The sequence below is a fragment of the Typopeltis vanoorti genome, chromosome 17 (assembly GCF_054136105.1).
Source record: "Typopeltis vanoorti isolate ZY-2024b chromosome 17, IOZ_Tvanoo_1.0, whole genome shotgun sequence".
Lineage (NCBI taxonomy): Eukaryota > Metazoa > Arthropoda > Arachnida > Uropygi > Thelyphonidae > Typopeltis > Typopeltis vanoorti.
Window position 1 is genome coordinate 81,325,105 of NC_143565.1, and position 15,570 is coordinate 81,340,674.

At 37.7% G+C, this 15,570-nt stretch overlaps 1 protein-coding gene across 2 annotated transcripts in view; it reads left to right on the top strand.

Annotated features, from left to right (window-relative positions):
- The window catches only part of LOC150097556 (NAD-dependent protein lipoamidase sirtuin-4, mitochondrial-like), a 56,886-nt gene that overhangs the window by 24,828 nt on the left and 16,488 nt on the right, over nt 1–15,570 (top strand). The window contains exon 2 of one of the 2 annotated variants that reach the window (XM_090407051.1): nt 917–1,074. In XM_090407051.1, coding sequence (XP_090263177.1) covers nt 917–1,069 — 153 coding nt within the window. In that variant the 3' untranslated portion in view covers nt 1,070–1,074. Of the gene's footprint in view, nt 1–916; nt 1,171–15,570 lie in introns of those variants that run through there. The other variant, XM_090407050.1, reaches the window with a different exon arrangement.

The window sequence follows — 15,570 nt, forward strand, 5'->3', positions numbered from 1 at the left end:
TGTATTTATTAACAAATAAATACTACTTCTTTCTTAATTAATGAGCTTGTGCAGCAAGCATGGAGAATTCACCCCTGCCTCCAAGGAGTCCAAAGACTCATTGAAGGAAGGCACTTACTCTACAACTCTGTCTCCACCACTCAATCCACTAACTACAGTGAACTGCATCAGCATCTACTGCCTACCACCACCACCACTAATATTTTCACAGACAATCACAAACATCCATGCCCACGGCAAGATTCAAACATTCAGCCTTTTGGCTGGAGATCTACCAAGAGATCTTCCCTCTAAATTTCTCTGCAGTATTTCCAGAGACATTTTCCCTACTGTTCCTCTTAATATATGGGTTCTTGGGTAATAATAATAATATCCTGCCATCTTGCACTTTCTATTTATAAGGTCTTCCAGAAGTGCTCTTTTGGTTCTCATTAGTTTTTCTCCTTGTAAGAAATCTTCAGTGCTCTCCTATAGCAGCACATCTCAAAGGCCTGCAATTGCCTGATTATGGATTTTATATATGTCCATAATTCAATCTGGACCATATGTAGGATTTTATTATTCTTATTTTAGTCTGTTTATTTATTCCAGAGGTTAGTAATTTACTATTCCTAAATGCTTCTTTTGCCTTAGCTATTCTTGATTTTATTTCTATAACTGTTGTCCATCTTCTGTAATCATTACTCCTATGTTATTCTAAACTTTTACATTTTGTATGAATCCCATCGATATGCTTAAAATTATGTTTGGTGGTATTTTTTGCTTATTACCATATACTTAGTTTTGGCTGTATTTAATACTAAACCATAATTCTGACTCTTTTTGATTAGTATTTCAACCATATTTTGTAACTTTGTTTTTGATTTCACTGTGAACACCATATCATCAGCAAATCTAATATTTACCATCTTTACAGGTATACTCTGGCTATCGCTTCATTCTGGAAGCAGCAAAGCAAAAGAAGCCTATAGCTGCCATTAATATAGGACCCACACGTGCTGATAATTTATTGTCATTACAACTAAATGTACGGTGTGGTGAAATATTGCCGAAGATTAAGTTCTGTTAGTAAATGTAAAGATAATTTTTATATATTTTATATGTAACATAATTGTTAAAAGTAGGATGGCTCTATTTAGGGCATATGTTATAAACATTCAAAAACAAGGAGCTCATTGCTATTATAGTTTAGTTTGCTTTCAGAGATTTACAGTTCACATTAAACCTTTCTAATCATCTATCTTATGGATAGAAAAGTTCTAATGTCACTGTTATTATTATAATCAACAGAAATCCATAGAGTCAAGAGATGCATCATGGGAGGTCTCACTCTCACATGCACAGCTCATCATACCTTGACTTAAATGCATTCACCACACTCTCAGGCATTCTTCAGATCTATTTCTCATCCCCTTGCTCACACCCACCTTATACAGCTTCCAGGAATGGCCTCTTGTTCTTCACCTGTCTCCAGATATTCTAAGAAAAATCTCATCCACATTAATCTGGTAATTACCCCTCACCAACTTATACATCTCAATCATGTCTCTCCTTTTCCTTCTCTCCACTAGGCTCTATAATTTGCATTCTCTCAATCTGTCCTTGTATTCCATAGACCAGAAACCAACTTAGTCAATCATCTCTGAACCTTCTCCAACATCTCATCCATCCTTTTGAAAACTTGGCAACCAAATCTATGCATGGTAATCCATATGCATCCTGATCAAAGTCTTGTGCAGTGGAATCAAAACATCCTTACTTCTACATGTCAGTGTTACCTGCATTATTCCCACAATTCTCTGTGTTGTTCTTACAACTTTAGCAAAATGTCCTCGAAATTTCATATACCTATTCATCATCATCCCCAGATATTTCATCTCCTCCACCTCCTCTAAAATATCCCCATTAGTCCTATACTCTGCATCCCATCTTTGCTTCTGAAATTTTAAAACCTTACACTTTGCAATATTAAACTGACACACAACCCCCCTCCCCACACACACACTTGCCCATTCATATAGTCTATATAGGTCCTATTCCAAAGCTACCTCTCGTAACTCTCCCAACTTTGCGTCATCTTCTTCAAACAACTGTATTTCACCATGTAAGTCCTTTCCAATGTCATTTACATACAAATTAAACAACAGTGGCACCAAAACAGACCCCTGTGGCACGCCACTAGTGACTTTCCTCGTTTGGGATATAATCCCCCCCCCCCCCAATACATAACCTGCCGATTCCTATCAGACAGTTCCAATCCACTGTCCACTGACCATGTCTGTTCCAATTTAAGTTTGTCATATGGCAATCTATTGAAAGCCTTTGCAAAATCTAAATATACTACTGTATACGCATCACCCCCAGTCCAATGTATTTGTCATCATCATCATCATCATCATCAAATTCCTGCCATGTACCCTCAAGGGGTGTACAGGATATGACAGTACTACATGAAAAAATTACATCATTACTAACTTCCTATCTACAATTTTCCTCCAAATCAGTCTGTTACTTGTCAAGACTCCAACATTATCAGATCTTATATTTCTATCGTCTAAGGCACTTTGTACCGTATCAATCCACCTATATCTTGGTCTTCCTCTGGGTCGTTTTCCTGCCAACCTGGCAGAGAACACTTGTTTTGCTAATCTTTCCTCTCCCATTCTATTTAAGTGACCATACCATCTGAGATTAGCTCTGCTAACGCATTCCTGGATGCTGACAATGTCAAGTTCTTTCCTAATATCCTCATTTTTAATATGATATTGCCATTGATGCCATCTGTTCACGCCTCTAATTTTTCTCAGGACTCTCATATCTGCGGTCTCTAGTCTTTGGTCAAGTGTTTTACTTCTGACCCAGCTCTCAGATCCATAAGTTAAAATTGGTTTGAACACAGTCTTGTATACAGCTAATTTAGTGTTCCGACTAATTTCTTTCTTATTCCATATGAATTTATTCAATTGACTTCCCACGATACCAGCTTTGCTGATTCTGTTGTCTATTTCTATATTTAGTTTACCATCTTCAGTAAAAATTGTGCCTAGGTAGCTGAAATGTTTTACTTGTTCCACAGGTTCTCCATTCACAACACAGTTGACATTTTCAATGATTCTGCCTATTTTCATTGTCTTTGTCTTTTTATTGCTGACCTTCATACCATATCTATTACAACAGCTATTCAATTTAGTCAGAGAATCTTGCAGACTTGTAGCGGATTTATTTAGAAGTATAACATCATCCGCATAAAGCAAAGAGCTGACATTAACATCTCCAATTTTGATATCAGGTTTAATACCACATTCCTTCATAATGTGATCCATATAGATAATGAATAACAGAGGGGATAATGTACATCCTTGTCTCACACCAGATTTAACATTAAACCATCTTCCTGTACTTCCTTCAATTCTAACTGCTGACTCACAACTCAAATAAAGACTAAGTATTGCTTGATATAATGCCCCATTGACACCATATAACTGCAGCGTATTGAATAGCTTCTCTCTTGGCACCTTGTCATATGCCTTTTCCAAATCGACAAAACTTAAATACAGATCTTTGTTATATTCCCATGCTTACTCGACTATTTGTCGTAAAGTGAAGATCTGATCCTGACAGCCTCTATTTGGCCTGAATCCAGCTTGTTCTTCACCAAGCTTTTCTTCCACAATTCTTCTCAACCGTTTCTCAAGTATACTTGCATAGATCTTGCCAGGAACACTCAGTAGGGAAATACCTCTGTAATTCTCACATTCAGTTTTATTTCCCTTTTTATATATGGGTACTATGAGAGCTCTACTCCAATCATCGGGAATTCGTCCCTCTGTCCAGGCTTTCTGAACTATGCAGTGAAGCCACTGTAAGACTCTTATACCACCATACTTCAGCATTTCTGGTCGAATATCATCTACTCCTGCTGCCTTTCCACATTTCAAGCCTTTGATGGCTTTTTCTACTTCAAGTATGGATATGTATTGATGACTGCATGCCTGGTCAGTGTTTTTTATCACTGTGCTGTCATCACTGCTTCTTTCATTTAGCAGTTTTTCAAAGTAATTACTCCATACTTCAAGGATATCTTTTTCTCCTGTTTTCATTTCACCTTTATCATCTCTAATTCCTTTTACAGCACTCTTTCCTCCATTCCTAAGCTTCTTCAACAACCTCCAGAATATTTTGCCACCTTCTTGATATTTATTTTCTATATTCTTGCCAAAGTCCTCCCATGACTTTTGTTTAGCTAGTTTTACACACTGTTTAGCTTTCTTGTGTATTTGTCACCTTGTTATAATAAGCAAGCAGATTGCTAAAACATGATCCTCTTTCCTATGCTGTCCATTAAAGAGAATTCTACTGCTGTCAATCCAGTTTTGAATCCTTGTCCTCACTAGCTTCTCCGATACCTTGACCACTACTCCAGACAAGCAGATTGGCCTATAATTCAAAGCCTTCGTTTCATCACTTCCTTTATGAAGCAGAACAATTTAGCCATCTTTCTATTCCTTTGGAACCTGGGCTAATCTAAGACTCATATTAAAAATGTAAGTGAAAGCTGTTAAGTCCCTGGAACATTCCCTTGAGACATGCAGTGATATAGCATCAATTCCATGGCCTTGTTGATATCGAGTTCACTCAGTTCCTCATATACCTCCTCACTCACAATCATCGGTTCCTCTCCCATTCCCACTGCTCTCAAGTTCTGCATTATGTTAAAATAACAAGGATAGAATACTTTAATGAACTGCTCCTACTATATTCTCTCAGTGTTTATCATTCTCCCATTATCACTGACCAACATCATCCTCCCATAATGATTTGTCCTACTGGCCACATATTGAAAAAAACTCCCTAGGATTTTTTTAGCGTCATTTGCTAACTGCTGCTCATACCACACTTTTGCTATCCTTACTAAGTGAGTCACTTTCCTTGCTTGCTCTTTGTATTCCTCATGTAAATGATTATCTCTACTCATCTTGTGCTCCTCCACAATGCCTTTTTTCTTCCAGACTGCATGCTTCACCTCTTCAGTCATCCATTTTACACTTACCTTATTTAATCTACCGACCTTTGGAATACACTCAGTCATTGCCTCTTCCAAATACTACTTCCTGAGTAGAGATCAAATGGCATTGATTTCCTCTCCATGCAATTTCTCATTCCATGGTTTCACTGCAAGCTGCTTTCTGAGTTTGCCATAATCACCCACTTTATAGTTCCACATATAACCCTTTCTCACAGAAGTCCTGATATGGCCACCACCCAAGTGATCACTTTCATCAACTGGAGGAAGATGTGACACTTCATTTACAACATCTTCTGATGAGATAATCAATTCCAAGACCCTCGATCCATATGTAGCCTTTGTTATGTACTGCATAAGATAGTTATCCCTTAAAAACTCAAGAAATTCATTCTCTTTGGTTCCTAATGCTGTCACTTCATTTCATCCTATATTACCATAATTGAAATTGCCCATCATTATCATCTGACCTTAATGGAGTCAGGGACGCATCATGGGAGGTACACACTATTGCACACAATGCTCATTCAATTGTGCCTTAAACTGATTCAGTGTGTCTACATTCACAACACACTCAGGCAATGCATTCCACTCACCAACCACTCTCCATGCAAAGAACCTACTTCTCACTCCTCTGCTCGCACCCTACTTATACAGTTTCTGACAGTGACCTAGCCCTATCTCCCATTCTATGAAAAATCTCCTCCATGTCTATGCAATAACAACCCCTGACTAGCTTATATGTCTCAATCATATCCCCCTTCTTCCTCCTATTCACGAGGCTCTGCAACTTGCATTCTTTCAGTTTGTCCTTATACTCCACATTCCAAAGATCACTGACCACCTTTGTGAATCTTCTCTGGACCCTTTCCAACATATCCTCATCACCATGAAAACCTGACAGTCAAATTTGTGCACAATAATCCATATGAGACCATCAAGGTCTTATACAATGGCATCATAAACTCTTTATTTCTGCATATCAGTCCTCCACATCATTGCATTATCTGATGTGACTTCATCACAACTTGTGCAATGTGGCCCCTGAATTTCAGGTCTTTGTCCACTATTTCCCCACCAAGTGTATACCTTTGTACACCTTTGCATCCCATCATTGCTTACCAAATCTCAAACCTTACATTTTGCAACATTGAACTGACAGTTCCACTTACCTGCCATCGTCTTCTGTAAGGCTATGACATCCTCTTGACTCTGCATTGCTCTCCCCAATTTTGCATCATCTGCAAACTGCTGCATATCACTAGTTAAACCCATCCCAATATCATTAACATACAAATTGAACAATAATGGTCCCAAAACTGACCCCTGCAGTACACCACTAGTGACCTTCCTCTTTCAGGATACTGCACTCCCATATACAACTTTCTAATACCTATCTGACAGCCAGTCACTGATCCAACTTAGAATGCTGACATCCAATCACATCTGTTTTGTAATGTTTCATAATGATCACCCTTTTTTTTTATTAGTCAGACCAATTTGTCTCTATATTTCCTTCTCACTGCCTTCCACATTACCAGGTCTATAGCAACACCCTACTAAACATTTCATCCTGTCCACTTCATGTTGCTTCAAAACTGCTGTCAGTATTTGCTCTTTGCATCTACACCCTAGATGGGCACAACTCTTTGGCATCATCAATAGCACTCCTTCATTTTTGCTTAGTCTGTCTTCGCAAAAGACTACATATCCTTCCATCTCTATTCCTTTCAGAACAGCATCCTCATTCAACCATGTCTCACATGGTTGAATGAGGATGCTGTTTTTGGGTGAATGAACTCTATCAATGCTGCACTTTCATTCCACTTGTTTTGAATACTTCTAGCATTTGTAAACATATATATTAACTCATTTCTCTAACTAGTCCCACTAACCCCACTTCTCGGATATGACTCTCATGTTCCCCCAGTGTCCATTCCTGTCTATCATCACTAATATTACACCCCTGTCCGGACCTAAATGTCTTTCCCCCCTCCATATCCTTGACTATCCATCATGTTTTTTTAACAGTAATTTATATCAACATCATAATGCAAAATAAAGCTTAAGTAAATGTAAATTTACTTCTGTATTTTATATGTAGTAGATTAAAACACATATCTTTAGAGCATATATTTGTAAGAAACAGGCACTACAAGCCAAACAGGTAGCAGGCAAATTATTGTAAGAATTGAAGTGAGTGCCCTTTGGAGCTGGAGATGGCCTTGATCATTGGGTTAATGGTCTTCAAGTCAGTTTTCATATTAACAGAAGAGGCCATTACAGTCCTCAATGGCAGTTACCTTTCGTTGTCTCTGCCAAACAACAAAACATAGAATGGGGAATCATTAGTCTACCTTACACTGTTACTGTTGCTAACATTATTTATGTATACACCTGTGAGACAAAATATCATGACCACCTTCTTAGTAGTATGTTGGATTCTCCTTTGGCTGGCATAACCACTTGTGCTTATTGTCAAATTGCCTCCGCCAGACAATGGAAAGTGTCATGATGTTTGGTCCAACTAGACAGAATAACTTTCCCGAGGTCAAGCAACCGAGTGAAACCTTGGTGTCAACCAGCAGGTGCTGTGTTCCACATGTTCCCACGAATGTTCGAGATTCAAATTTGGAGAATTAGGCAGCTAGGGGAACACATAGGATGCTTGGATATGCTCTTTGAACAATTCTTGCATAACGCAAGCCATGTGACATGGGTTATTATCTTGATGGAAGAGTCTAGATCCATTGGGCCACATCATCACAATGTAGGGCAATACCTGGTGTGAAACAATACCCAGGTAAGAATTAGTAATCCAGGTATGTTCAATTGAGATGAGAGATGACCCAGTGATGTCCATGATAAGAATCTGCATACTGGATAACCACCACCATTATAGCCTGTTTCGAGTCTGGTCAGCTTGAAACAAGCTTGGTGGTCATAATGTTTTGGCTCATAAGTGTATATTTAAGTAAAATGGGGTTTATATATATAAAAGCTTAATTTTGATTTTAAATGTCAAGGAAATAACTTTTATTAACACGTTCGCTGCCAACTACGAATATACTCGTAGTTGGTAAGCCAGCTGCAAGTATACTCGTATGACGCTTACCGCCGGCAACGAGATTACTGTACTGACCTCGAAGAAGTGAAAATGCTTGGCTTGTGGAGCTAGCATCAAAACTGTGTATTCTCATAGATAGTATATGCTCTGCACAAGCCAACTACAAGTATACTCGTATGACGCTTACCGCCGGCAACGAGATTACCGTACTGACCTTGAAGAAGTGAAATTGCTTGGTGTACGGGAACAGACTATGCCGAAGTAGCGTGGCAGCGAATGTGTTAACTGAATGTTAGTCCTGGGAAAATAGAATGTTTAAAATCATCAATTATGTTGAAGTATGAAAAGCAAAATAAGGGTAGATATTTTCTAAATCTAAATTCAGTGTTGGAACTATAGATATGACAATAGACAGAGCATTATTAGCAAAGGTAAACCAGAAGTACAAGTAGTAAAAATTGATGAAATTCCTTTTTTTTAATGATTGTTAACATATACAAAATTTGGATTCAAATTTGTCAAGTATTAGATTGGATATTGAGTTGGACCCAAAAACTGTGCCTAGCATATATTTTCATAGTCGTTGCTATGATTCATGTCGAAGTTTCTGGAATGGAATGCACATAAATAATTTACTGACTAAAAGTAATTATTTACAAGCCAACATAGCATTATCAGAGACACTTTAATAATACAGTCACTGAAGACAGGAAATGAAATGACCTTGAACAAGGACATTTGTGTGCTTTTAGGGTGACAGTGGTGCTCTTGGTAATTTCTGTTATTAATGCTGAAGATAGAGTCAAACTCTCCATAAGATCATACCATCAGTTCTGTTACAGTTACTCAGATTCTGTAGAACTTGTTACTAGAGATTACCACAGAAAGTGCTACTGTTGCCCTCCATGCATGTGATAGTCCTTATTCACAAGGTCATTTTATTTCCTGTCTTCAATGACTCTGTATTGATAAAGTGTCTCTGATAATGCTAACTTGAGCTAGTGAAATGTCAGCTTGTAAATAATTAATTTTAGCAAGTTATTTATTTACATTCCAGTTTCTGTGTAATTTTTTTGTTCCAGAAACTTCAAATATGTTAGTTCTAAGACTAATATATGTTAAGTTGGACCAATAGTGTTAACTATTAAACCTCATTTTATTAGGCTTATAATTCAAATTTTCCTCTTTCTGCTGTAATTTTAAATTGTCTAATTTAAAAAGCTTTTTAAATTAGACAATTTACTTGCACTTTCCTGGAATAATCTCTGCATCTCTAAAATTAATGGACATCATGGGAATTATAGAATCTGTATACTGCTGGCCTAGTTGTCAAAGTGCTGAGCATGCTCACTCTTCATCAGGTTCTGGATTTGAATTCCTACCATAGGCATTTGCAGGGCCAGATTATGTAAGCTTAGACAAGCTACAGCTTAGGGCTTAACATTACATTTTTGTGAGGTGCAATGAGGATCAGTTTAGGTAATGTATGAGTGGGCTTGTGGTATACATCAAGAGAGAAGTAAAGAAAACTACCTTTCGTAGATGATTTAATTTCCAAAAAAGCCAAAGAAGGCTTCTCTCTTAGTGTATATGGCAAGCCCACTCAATACAGGTTGTTACCTACAGTCATCCTCATTGCACCATATATCGCAAAAACTAGGTGTTATACATATGCTCAAAAAAAAAAAAAAGTGTGAGGGGAGGGGGGTAATTTCTAGTGCAAGAAATGAAGAAAAACTGAAGGAAGAATTACAATCTCCAACTACACATGTGCAAGGATATTCTAAGAAATTGTACAAAAAATACTGTTCTCTATGGAATATCTACATCTGTTTCCATCCCTTATGCTGGTAGACTTCCACTGAAGCTCACTAGTCTCCTCAAATCTCATCACATAAGAGTGACTTTCGAGCCTATTTTAACTACATGAGGTTTATTTCATTTCATTCCTAAAGACTACACCCTTTCTACAAACATCCTGGGTTTATAATATTCCATGTTTTTGCAGCATTTCGCACATAGGGCAGACATTTAGAAGTTTGGAAATTAGACAGAAAGAGCATATTAGAGATATTAATAACAACAGAGAAGACTGGGGCCTAGCTTTTCATTTCTCTCACAACATTGAATAGGATAAGAGCTCCATGCCTTGCATAGACTACAATTTCACTGCTCATAACATATAAGAATCTACTATGGTAATCTGTTCACAAGGCACTTAGTAGCAACCAAGGATTGATCCTGTGTGATATTGAGAAATCAATCATTAGATCTTTCTGCATGTTAGACTAACTTTTCAGCCAACTACAAGGGTGGTCTGAAAAGTTCAAATGGCTTCTGTCCACTGTTTTGACTGCTGTTTGGATTATGGTGTGTAATGGTGAATCCAAGTCTCATCCATAGTAATAAATCAACACACAAAATCAGTTTTATTCTTGTTAAAATGCTCCAAGCACTTGCTCACAGTAGATCAAAAACACACTTTTGTGTGTTTGAGCTTTGATCTGCAGCACCCATATTGTGCAAAGCTTTTCCATTTGCAATTTTTCATGCAAAATACATCCTACACATTCTTTTGAAATGCCTATAGTCTCAGCAATTTCATGCACTTTGACTCACCGGTCATCCAATACCATATCTTGCACTTGATCAATGATTTCTGGTATTGTTACACTTTTTGGACGTCCTTACGGCCATATTTAAACTTGTCAGCCCATTTCTTAATTGCTGAAACCGAAGGAACTTTGAATGAATTTCTTTTGCCGTTAAACCTTTTATAACTCGTTAGTCCATTTCTTAATTGTCAAAACCGAAGCAGAAGAATGCCCATAAACTTTTAGGAACTTTGAATGAATTTCTTTTGCCGTTAAACCTTCTTTTACAAACAATTTTATAACTGCACGATACTCAATTTTATCCATTTCAAGGGATACAGACAACACTTTTGCTTTAGACAGCTGTATAAAGCAAACTACTTGATAGAATGACTTGCAATTTCATGAGTGCTTATAACAGATGTACCAACTTGGAAAAAAAAAAACTTGCCGATAGGTGTTGCCATCTATGGTCGAGGCCGAGAACTATTCAGCCCACCCTCACATTTTGCACACATCACTGAACAATAGATAATCTGTACCAGCTTCCGCTCTCCATGTAGTTTCTGTTTCATCTTATATTGTGACGGTTCCTGCATGTTCTGTATTTTAGTAATATTATAATTTCTGTTAGCCTTTTGTATTTTTGTTTGTTCCAAAACCATAACACATTTTATTTTAAAATTAGATGCATTGAAACATGTATCCTGGTTTCCATAAATTAAGGAACAAAGAGAAAAATCACAATAACTCAACAACTGTATGGTGAATTTTTATGCAATTCAGTGAAAAGCAGTATAATATGAAATGTGAAAGAAACACACATAAAAATTGTAAATAAATAGTTTAATTCAGTAACAATTGGATACATTGTCTCTTCTTGAATATATTGATCTTGAGCTTTGCTTAATGAGGACAAGCATTGTTTTGTACGATAAATGTCTTCCCTATTGCACCTGCATTCGGGTGAATATAGAGATCCAGGATTTCATCTGTATTAGTTGCAGCATTCATGGTTCCACTAGGAAGTACATATACATCATTATGTCAATGAGATGCTTCCCCAAACCATCACACTACTTCCAATAATAAGTGTTCCTTTTGTGGATATTAGAGGAATGATAATGTGTCCCTGGTTCTTTCCAGATTTCAGTATGCCTGGTATTGATTAATATAGCAAATTGGGACTAATTTGCGAACAGTTCCAATCCCATTTGTCCTGGGTCCAGTTGATGTGGAGCCTGATCCATTTCAAGCATTTTCTTCTGTGGCATGGGGAATAGGGGGTATGCAGACTGCCAGTTGTCCAGCATACAGTGCACATACTAATGTTCTTGTAGCCAATGCAAGGTCATATCTTAGCTGATTTGGGAAGTAGCACTCCTGTTTTGCTGAGCAGATAATCAGATACATTGGTCACCCACTACAACTGTGGTCTATGGCTCTCTTTCACTATATCTGTGGGATGCTATTTGTGGGTGTTGAAATTGGTTTCACAGTCTACAAACCACAGAATGATGCATATGCAACCATCTGGCTACCCCTTCCTTCTTCTAGTCTTATAATGGCTGGCCATCTGAATTCATCAGTGAAATGTTGTCTTGCAGCTATAATCCAAGAATTTTGCCATCATGAAATGGCTTGTTCTCAGTGATACAAAATGGAAAAACCATTCCAAAATGCCTGCTTTTATGCCATGGCTCATTTGCATATACCATTGACAGTGCCCACTCATTTGTATACAGTAACCAGACTCAGTGTCACTTGTTTACATGTACTCGGCTTTCATCTTTTGTTACCTTTTTCTCCGTAAAAATTCTGTTCATATTTTATTAAAACCATGGTAATTTGGTATCAAATTATTTTAGATAATTTGATAAATGGTTATGTTTGTTCTTTTCCTTGTTTTAAGATTTCAAAATCTGTAATATCATAAAAAAAAAGTGTTGTCATTACTTGGATATCTCCACTGGAAGACATACCTTCCTTATGATGCTTTGCTTTACCATAATCTGTTCTTACAACACTTTTCAGTTGACTAGTGCATATTTATATAATGTAGTATTCACTCAGATGATGCTCCCACAAATCAACCAAACTGTTTGTTTATAATGTCGTTGCACCTATGTTTTGCTGTGAATTATGAACTGTTTATTACTAGCAATTTTTTTATTGTAAATAATGGCAGATAAAATTCAACTTCCAGTGAAAAGAAGACATGTAAACCTATTACTAAGATTAAAATTTATTTCAATTTAGTGATGATGGTATATTGAACAGATAGGTCACACACTTAAACCTACCTTGCACCACTGTTGTTACAGCTGTTAAGAACAAATACAAAATGGAAAGTGTTACATTAGTTAATATACACATACCAGCCACTGAATTAGAAACTTTCATTTTATGTATAGGCATGTGACTGCCAATACTGATCCTTTTCAATTCCCTGCACATATTGAGATATGGGTCAGGAATACCCTTCATTAAATGCTTTGATCAGTTGTTCTGTTTGTCCATATAAGCCTTCTCAGACAATGGTAATCTCGTTCCTCACATTCCCTCATTTTCATCTCATCTTAGGACTACAGTTATGCCTCTTAGAGAAGCAGTGTGGGTAATTTTTCCATTGATTAAACATCCAGGATATCTTATCTTTGAGGAAGCAGTCAGCTCTGCCTGCTGTTTTCAAAAAGCATGGCTGCAGCCAGATGGGTATCCACAAGCTTTTTATCGAACTATGAAAGATCCTTTGTTTTACTCATTGTGATCATCACTATCTATTGATTACTGACAACAGCATTCTTAAATAGTTTCCTAGAACATGTGGTGATGCACGTGGCCAAGTAGTTTGCATATACGCTGCACGAGTGACTTTTATGTATATTTGCTGAAAGATTTCTAATTCAGTGGTTCGTATGTGTACTATTATCTGTGAATATTCTCGTGGAAAGGCTTAAACATTGGTTATACGTTCTTACTAAATAGCTTAAGGAAATTACAACGTACAATAGAATATACATTAAAATAAATTTTAATGCACTTCCAATATTTCGGAAACGTCAAGTTGCCATTATCACAGGAATTTAAATAAAAGACACGTGCACGCAAGCACAACACACAGTAAATGAGGAACGTAGCAGGAAGCTATTCTTTCTCCTAAAAGTCCTCATGATGCCCCTAGCGGGCTATGTTGGTATTCTTGGCCGATTAAGCTGAAGGTCTTCTGATGTAGGTTTCTCAAATTTTGAGCAGTATCATGCACCCCAAATTTGTTTAGGTTTGGATTGTTTCTTATGGCTGAGGCTGATTCCATGAATAGCCTTTCGTATTTGAATTTACTACAGTGTATTATCGTGGCTTTCTTCCACCGTATTCCATGGCAGGTATCCAGTGCATGGTCTGCAAGACCAGAGTGCCTGTATTGGTGAAACCGGATGTAGTCCTTGTGTTCTGAAATTCTGATATTAGCTGTCCTGCCTGTTTGGCCAAAGTAGGACAGCTTACAGCTGCAAGGGACTTGGTATACAACAGGTAGGTCTAGGGGGGAGGTTGGTCGGTCTTTGGTGGAGTGGATAAGGGATGCCAATTTTTTATAAGGTCTGTAACAAGAAGTTAAGTTGTGTTTTTTTAGGATTTTTTTAATTTTTCCGAGGTGCCTCGGATATAGGGAATGGTGATGGATTTAGAGTAATCCTTGTTGTGATGGGGGGGGGTTTACTGGTTTCAATATTTGGGGGGGGGGCATGGCTAAGAAAGTGTTGAGAATGTGGTTTAGTTCTGTGGTTAGGACATTGTCATTTGAACAGATAAGTTTAGCCCTGTTGTGTAGTGTCTTAATGACTCCATATTGTTGTGAGGGGGGAGGGATTGTTGGTGAATATATCTGCCTGAATGGGTGGGTTTTCTATAAACTGAGAAAACCAAGGTTCCATCAGGCTGGCGAGTAACCAGTGTCTAAGAAAGGAAGGCAGTTGTTTTTTTCTTCTTCCAGGGTGAACTTGATTCTGGGGGTGTTGGTTATTTAAGTGTGTTAGGAAGGAGAGGAGTGCATCGGAGCCATGTGGCCAAATAGCGAACACATCATCAACATAGCAAAGCCATATGGTTAGTTTTTGTGGGGCAGAATTTAAGGCTTTCTCTTCAAAAGTCTCCATATAAAAGTTGACCAAGGGTGGGGAGAGTGCAGACCCCATGGCTGTCTCCCTCTATTTGTTTGTAGAATTTTCCTTGCCAACTAAAATAGCCTGAGTTCATTGTGAACTGAAATAGGGCTGTGATATCGGGAGGAAATTTAGCTTGGATTAGCTCTAAGGATTCTTTGAATGGGACATTTGTGAATAGGGAGGAGACATCAAAACTGACCATTACATCAGTGCGTTTGAGTGTAAGGTTTTCTATGCTGGCTTTGAAGTGGGCTGAGTTTTTTTATGTGTGAAGGTGTGTGCCAGTACAGTCCACAGGCTCCTTAAGAAAGTCACTTCTTGGCCTGTAGAAGTCACTAACAAATTAAAACCGTTTAACTCCATCCCCTCCCCCCCATATATATATATATATATATATATGGACTCCCAAAATACATAAAGAAAATGTGCCATTACATCCCATAGTGGATGGCATTGATTCCCCCCACATACAAGCTATCTAAACATTTGGCCAAAGCCCTCACACACTATACTGGCAACACACCTTCACACATAAAAAAACTCAGCCCACTTCAAAGCCAGCATAGAAAACCTTACACTCAAACACGCTGACGTAATGGTCAGTTTTGATGTCTCCTCCTTATTCACAAATGTCCCACTCAAAGAATCTTTAGAGCTAATCCAAGCTAAATTTCCTCCCGGTATCACAGCCCTATTTCAGTTCGCAATGAACTCGGGCTA